Source organism: Otolemur garnettii, unplaced genomic scaffold, assembly GCF_000181295.1.
Source record: "Otolemur garnettii isolate 467f Iridium unplaced genomic scaffold, OtoGar3 scaffold00087, whole genome shotgun sequence".
NCBI lineage: Eukaryota > Metazoa > Chordata > Mammalia > Primates > Galagidae > Otolemur > Otolemur garnettii.
In genome coordinates this window covers 1151760-1159452 of record NW_003852482.1, presented here as the reverse complement: position 1 = coordinate 1159452, position 7693 = coordinate 1151760, and the positions used below count along the sequence as shown (strand labels likewise).

Here is a 7693-nt window from a genome sequence, read left to right as displayed (position 1 = left end):
CATAGTCTCGGGCAGCCCACAAGGCACAGCCCTGCTCTTTCTGAGATGTCTTTCCTGTGCCAATGGGCTAGTCCCACAGAATGGTGCCTGTCGTGATTTGGCGTCCCAAGAGCTCTGTAGTGAGAGTGAGATGAAAGGTTGGTGGTGCAGAGTCCCAGCCTCAGTAACAGTGTTCACAAGAGCTACACTTGGGCAAGAGGCCTAATTATGTAAAGCATCTGCCTCAGGTGATGCTGATAAATGAGCCTGCACACAGGGTGAGAACAGCAGCTGGGAGACTTCTGAGTGAGGTGCCGGGGATTGCAGCCAAGAGGCTCCCCTGCTGGCGTCACCCAGCAGGCAGAGCTTAAGGATCACACAGCCTGCAGATTTTCTTTGCACGTGATATCATGTGGTGTGAAAGCATAACCACTTTGTGGTTGCTCATTTTCTTTTTTCTTTTTTTTTTGAGACAGAGTCTTACACCGAGGGGTAGAGTGCTATGGTGTTACAGCTCACTGCAACCTCAAACAGGTGCCCACCACAATGCCTGGCTATTTTTGTTGTTGTAGTTGTTGTTTAGCAGGCCTGGGCCAGGTTCAAACCTGCCAGCCTGGGTGTATGTGGCTGGCACCTACCCACTGAGCTATGGGTGCTGCCTGTGGTTGCTCATTTTCTGTATATCTTGGTGGTGATGAGGGTTCATCTGTTGACTCTGCTGTTCTGGATTTTCACCCTGGCTGGGGCCTCTTCCAAGGTAGATGGGGTTCCATGCCACAGCGCTCAGCCAGCCTGGGCTCCCTCTGTGACTATTCCATGGGCTTGGGTACTGGGTCAGGTGGTTCTTGCCTTCTGTACCACCCACCTCAAGTTCATGGTTTCATGTGTTGCCAACTTGGGGGCTCCATTGGGGGTTCAAAAAGCTGTTTCTAATTACTATGCTTTATAACAAAGAGATTTGTTTTTATTAGCAGCTATGCACAGTTTGAGGGGAGAAAAATGCTGTCTTTGTATCCCCAGAACCCAAATGTTTCTGTGTGCTGCTGTCCTCTAGGAGGACAGCCCGGTGGGGAGAGCCCTGCCTTCCAGGGCTGTGGGCTCACGGGCGCCCCCTGCCCCCAGCCTTCTATACCAGCAGATACGGCTACAAGATGTGTCTGCGCATCTACCTGAACGGCGATGGCACCGGGCGAGGGACACACCTCTCTCTCTTCTTTGTGGTGATGAAAGGCCCGAATGACGCCCTCCTGCGGTGGCCCTTCAACCAGAAGGTGCGGGAGTCCTGCAGGATTCCCTGTGGGTAGCACTGGGGAGGTCCTTGGGGCAGTGCCACTTCTGTCTGGCCAGGTTGTCCAGGACAGGGCCACCCAGGCTCGCTGGACCTCGGTATCTGCAATAGGTGCTTTCTCCTGCGGCACTGTCACTGCCAAGACCAGCTCTCTGAAAACACTACCTTGGAGAATCTGTTTCTAAGGAAGGGAAGGGTACAGCTACTGAGCCCTCTTTATCTGAGGTGTAAGTCAGTGTTTTGAAAACCATAATCTATTTTTAGTGGCAGATTTGAAGACCTGGAGATCAGGATGAAGCAAGGCCCTTTCCTTTCCACACACTGAGGCCTGCCCTGGGTAGCTGGGGGAGGAAGCCAAGCAGTGTGGGTGGGGTGAGTGGTGGGACCTGCATCTGTCCTGGGGTGCCCCGTTCTCAGCCTAACAGAGGCCATCTCAGGCTCTCCTGGGAGAGTGCTCCCCTCTGGGCTAGGCATCAGGGGCTGTGTGATCTGTCTGTCAAGAAAATGTCTATGTTGGGCCATCAGATGAACATTATTAAGAAAAAGCACAAAATGACACAAATTCAGAAGTGCCAAGCTTCAGCCTAAGATTCCAGATATCAGTGGGCAGAAAACGCCAGATGGGCACAGATTGCACAGGCAAGATGCTCTGGGCACTGTGGCTTGCATGCCCAGGTCCTGTAACCCTGTGGCCATGGCCTTGGCCTTGGGACTGGGGCTGGCACATGTGTGACTGTGTGTGTCCAGACCTGTGGAGCTGGTGTGAGGGTACTCATGGGCTTGTGTTCCTCCCTGGGGCTCTCCCCTGCAGGTGACCTTAATGCTGCTGGACCAGAACAATCGGGAACATGTCATTGATGCCTTCAGGCCCGACGTGACCTCATCCTCTTTTCAGAGGCCAGTCAACGACATGAATATCGCCAGCGGCTGCCCCCTCTTCTGCCCTGTCTCCAAGATGGAGGCCAAGAACCCCTATGTGCGGGATGATGCCATCTTCATCAAGGCTATTGTGGATCTGACAGGGCTCTAGTCACCACCTACCAGGGCTCGGGGGCAGTCAGGCATAGCCAACTCAGTGAGGGGCTGCCCACTTTACTTCAAGTCAGGGCCTCACCGCATGAGGTTGGTTGGGGGCTGGGCTTTGGTGCTTGACAGGCTGTCGGCCAAAGGCCAGGTCAGCATCACACAACGGAAGGGGCCATTGGTCAATCCTTAGATTTCAGAGACTTCGTGGAGGGTTAAGGGAGATGGGTTCAGCCTGAGGCCCTGGTGGGATCAGTTGAGGATCTTAAAGGATTTTTGGCAGTAACTGCCCTCACTGTTCTATGAAGGAAAGAGAGGCCCCTGTGGGGCTCTTGGACAAGAGCACATTCCACAAGGGGCTTCAGAGCAGGGTGGCATCAGGAGTGCAACAGGCAGGTCTCTCTGTGCTTAGCAGGTAGGGCTTCCCCAGGCCATCCACAGAGCAAGGAAGCAGTGCTATCCAGTTCTGCCCTCTGGCCCCTAGAGAGAAGGGAACATGTTAGACCTCTGTGTGCTTGTCTGGTGCTGCGGAGCTGGGCCAGTGGCCAGAAGAGGGTGCTGGTCCCAGGCACAGTCTCGCCCACTGAACGGTGTGTGTGAACTGCACCCATCCAGCCAAGACACCATCATTAAACTGCTGAGACTGTGCCATGAGTGGTGTCCATTCGGCTCCAGGTTGTCTGCAGCTTCTAGCAGTGGCAGTGGTGACTCTGCGAGAGCCCCATGGCTTTTTCTACTCCCATGGATATTGTCTCATGGGGTGCCTGGCCCCTGCCTGCTTCTCCAGACAGCTGGGCCAGTCTACTCTGTTCTGTCAATACTCTTGTGTCTCCCCATCCAGCCTTGAAGTTCATTTTTTCCTTCTTCCTGTCCAGCTTCTCTCACAGGGTTCCTGTGAGCAAGGCCACACACGGCCCACCTATCCTGGGCCCAGGCCACTGCAGAAGCTCTGGAGTTACAGGTGGGGTGAGGATGGGCTGTGTTCAGGATTCTGGGGTGCTTTGGTGACCAGGGCGCAGTCTTGGGACTGAGTACAAGGGTGTGCTGGGCCTGGTGGGAGTCTTCATTAGGGGTCCAGGAAAAGCTTGACTTCCTCTTGATGTCCTCACTCTGTCCTACAGTCTGAGAGGTGAACAGGGTGGAAAAGTTTGGAGAACAGCAGCCTCAGCACCAGGACGACCCGGATACACGCCTGCTCTCACTGTGTGTGCCTTGATAGACGGGAGCCCAGCAGCTGTCACCTAGGCTCCCCAGGGCCGCTTGTCCTGATGTGCATTCCTATCCTACCTGGATTTTTACGGTTTTTGTATGTTTATGTATCCACAGATAAGAGTATTGTGTTTTAAAAGTATACGGAAGTCGTACACTGAATTGTCCTAAGGTAGCTGTTTTCTTAGCTCCCCAGTCTGTACCCCGCTGAGCCCTGTCTTGAGGGTGCTGGCCATGAGAGGCAGTGGCAAAGACTAACTACTCTTCTGTTTTTTTGGTTGGCCTGGAAGGAGAGCTGAGGGGTCCTTGCCTTTCCTAGGGGCTGTCAGCTTGCTCTGCAAACTAGCAGGAGGGGAGGTCCCAGTTGCCTCCTGCCCCCCTGGCAGTTCACATTGCTGGTCTCTGCCTTATGTCTCTAAGATGTGATGGTCTTGTCATTGTGTCTTGCCTCTCCCTGATGACTCAGTGGAGTTAGACATCTTTGTCCAGTTTTATTGCTCACTTGAAATCTCTCAATCTCATGTGAATTGCCTTTTTTTGTTTTTGTTTTTGAGATGAGATCTTACTCTTGCCCAGGCTGGAGTGCAGCAGCACCATGGTAGCTCACTGTAACCTCGAACTCCTGAATTCATTGTTCCTCCCACCTCAGTGTCCCAAAGTGCTGGGATTACAGGTGTGAGTCATCACACTCAGCCCTGTCTTTGTTCATTTTTCTACTGAGTTGTTAGTCTTGTTTTCCTGCTCATTAGTGTAAGAGTTCCTAATATTTCAGGATACTAGTTCTTGGTTTTGTCTTTGAGCTATATTTGAAATGTAAAATTTAAATATGGTCAGTTGAATGACCTTAACCATTGTGAATGGTGCTGTTTCCAACTTAAGAAACCCTAACCTTCCCATAGGTGAACGTTACTGTCATGTTTTCTTCCATTGGTTTTTGTTTTTTAACATAGTTGGTTTATATATTTGGGAATTTAGTTGCATGTGACTTTTTACTAGGACAATGCAAGGCAAAGAGAGATTATTGAGATCATTCCCTTCCCTGTAAAATGAATTAGAACTGTGAGGTGGAAAGAATAGGAAAGTGTCCTCAACAGTAGATGAAGGATTTGGGCCTATTTTGGAAGGTGGGAGGCGTTGGGGCATGTGGTAACTGAGCAGAGGGGGCTGAGGGTTGAGAGTTGCAGAGGGGAGAGTCAGAGCAAAAGGGGTCTGGTTTGCTCAGACTGGGCAGAACAACCACCAGGCCAGGTCCATTGCTGTCCAGTACAGCTGGTGGTCCCTGTCTCCTGCCTCCCCAAAGCAGAGAGCAAGGTTGGCCTTCAGGCTGGAAAAGGGGCAGAGGTCTGCCGAAACTTGAAGTACCCACTCCAGGTGAAGACATTTGTGGGAGTGGTTGGTCCTGGGGAGACAGAATGCATCTGGGCAGGCCCATAGCAGGTGTGGTCTGTTTACATTGAGTTCTTGGTGATTAGGGAGTCATCGTTAGTAATTGAAGGACATTTCATCACCCCTAAAAGAAACTGTCCATTGTCAGTTACTTGATTCCCCCTTCCTGGCCCCTAACAACTATAAATCTGTAGTACTTTCTGTTTGTGTGGATTTGCCTATTCTGGACACTCTTATAAAAAGAATCCAATAATATGTGGCCTTTGGTGCTGGCTTCTACTCAGCATATTTTCAAGTGCATCTGTGTTGTAGTATGTCAGAATTCTGTTCCTTTCTTATGGCTGAGTACTATTCTGTTGTATGGATAGACCAGATTTTTTTTTTTTTTTAGTTTTTGGCTGGGGCTAGGTTTGAACCCCCAACCTTCAGTATATGGGACTGGCACCTTACTCCTTTGAGCCACAGGTGCTGCCCTGATAGACCAGATTTTATCTGTTTATCTGTCAGTGACAGTTGGGTTATTCTACTTTTTTTGGCTAGTATGGAAATCTGACTGCAGACACGTGTACAGGTTTTCGTGTGGTCACATGTGTTCAGTTCTCTTGGGTATACCTGGGAGTGGGGGCTCTGGGCTGTGTGTCCAGTTTTGAAGGAACTAAGGTGTTTCCCACAGTGGCCACACCACTTTGCATGTCCACCAGGAAGCAGCTTTAATTTGTGCTTGCATTTGATCTCCTCCTCCCATATCCTTCACATTAACAATTATGTCATATGTTTTCAACACTAATAATTTTTTAAAGTTTCACCGTTGTTGCCAGGATTTTGTGTATTTATTTGCTCACAGCTGCTCTGTGTCTGGCCTTTGTCTTCCATGACTTGAGAAAGAATATCACTTAACATTCCTTGAGGAGTTCTGGGTGCTGACCTTATGGGTGCTGTGTGTCTCAGGTGTCTTTATTTTACCTTTTTTTTTTTAACAGAGACTTACTATATTGCCCTCGGTAGAGTGCTGTGGCGTCACAGCTCACAGCAACCTCAAACTCTTGGGCTTAAGCCATTCTCTTGCCTCAGCCTCCCAAGTAGCTGGGACTACAGGTACCTGCCAAAATGCCCAGCTATTTTTTTTTTAATTGTAGTTGTCATTGTTTAGCAGGCCCAACTGGGCTCTAACCCGCCAGCCCTGGTATATGTGGCTGGCACCGAGCCTACCCTTATTTTTAATGGTGATATCTGAGTGAGAATTCTGGATGGATGATCATTTTTTCTCAGAAATTTGAAGCTGCAACCTACTGTCACTTGGATATATTGTCAGTGTAATGTCTGCTGCTTATTTGTCTTTTTTTTTTTCCCTTTGAGATGGAGTGTCTGTCACCCAGGCTGGAGTGCAGCGGTGTCATAACTCACTGCAGCCTCAAATTTCTGGGCTCAAGGGATCTTCCCTCGGCTTCTCAAGGTGCTAGGATTACAGGTGTGAGCCACCAGCCTCTTTTTACAGGTAAAACGCATTTTCTCCCTAATAACTTTTAAATGTTTTGCGTAGTAGAATTGGATTTTTTTTTTTTTTTTTTTTTTGGTGTTCAATTCTGTGAAACTTCACACTCATACAGATTTTACACTCTCCTATAGTCAGGACAAGGGAGGGCCCCATCATCTTGGCAGACCCCTCTGCCCTCCCTGTGTGGCCACCCCTCCCCTCCCCACCACCTCAGGCAGTACTTCTCCCATGCTAGTTTTGTCATACAGACACCACAGTACTCTACCAAGGGTGACATAGTGAGACTCTGTCTCAAAAAAAAAAAACAGATGGTGTCTTCAGCAGGGTGTGACTTTCTGAGACTGACCTTAACTCAGCAGGATGCCTTTAGACTTGCAGATAAGTGTCAGAGTCTGTCCCTTTGTTCTTGCTGAGCAGTGCCCCCAGTCACATGGATGGGCCCTGCTTGTCACCTATTTTGTTTTGTTGAGAAACAGATTTTCTTCATTTTGTATGTATAAGAAGACAAAAATAAAGATATACTTGAAACATCTACAATTAAAGGTAGAAGAATCCAGCTGTTTCTGTGCTGGGCTTAATGCATGTATTTAAACCAGTATAATGCAAGATGTTAAGTGATTTAGTCAGTATACTCAGCCTTTTAAAAAACCTTTTAGAATAGATTAGATGTTTTCTAAACATCTAAAATGCTTTATAGATCTTAGAATGTTTTTTGGTGCCTGCCAATATAGATTTTCCACATCCAAAGATAAGCGCCACAATTCGTGGTTTTACCATCCTACAAGTACAGCCAGGAAAAAGTTTAGGGTCATAACTACTGAACTGCTATCTGGGTTGTTTCTGGTGTTTTGCAGTTATGAACAGAATTGCTATATAGCTTTATATGCAGGTGGTTAAATGAGTTTGCATTTCACTGGGGTAGTAAGGAGTAGGGCTGCTGGTTCGCACAGTAGTGTCTTAAATTCACAGAGTGCCAGACCACTCTCCAGAACGTGGGTGCCTTTTGTGTGCCTTGTGGGACACCATTGCCAGTCCCAGTTCCTGCTGCTCCACATGCTGTAAACACTTAGTACTGTCCTTGGTTTTTACTGGAGCCATTGCAAGGGGTGTGTAGTGGTGTCTTGGCGCTCTAGTCTGCATCTTTTCAGTATCTGATTCATGTTGGTAAAATGTCTGTGTGTCTTACTTGTTTTTATATTGGACTGTGTGTTTTCTTGTTGCGTTTTAGGACTATTTATATAATCTAGACCAGGGGTCCTCAAACTTTTTAAACAGGGAGCCAGTTCACTGTCCCTCAGACTGTTGGAGGGCCG

General features: G+C 48.6%; 1 protein-coding gene across 2 annotated transcripts in view; it reads left to right on the top strand.

Moving 5' to 3' along the window:
• TRAF2 (TNF receptor associated factor 2) overlaps positions 1-2938 on the top strand; it is a 37763-nt gene extending 34825 nt beyond the window's left edge. For both annotated transcript variants that reach the window (XM_012808281.2, XM_023516117.1), the window contains exons 10-11: positions 1102-1250; positions 2079-2938. In XM_012808281.2, the coding sequence (XP_012663735.1) occupies positions 1102-1250; positions 2079-2297 (368 nt within the window). In that variant the 3' untranslated portion in view covers positions 2298-2938. The remainder of the gene's footprint in view (positions 1-1101; positions 1251-2078) is intronic.
• The last annotated feature ends 4755 nt before the right edge of the window (positions 2939-7693 follow it).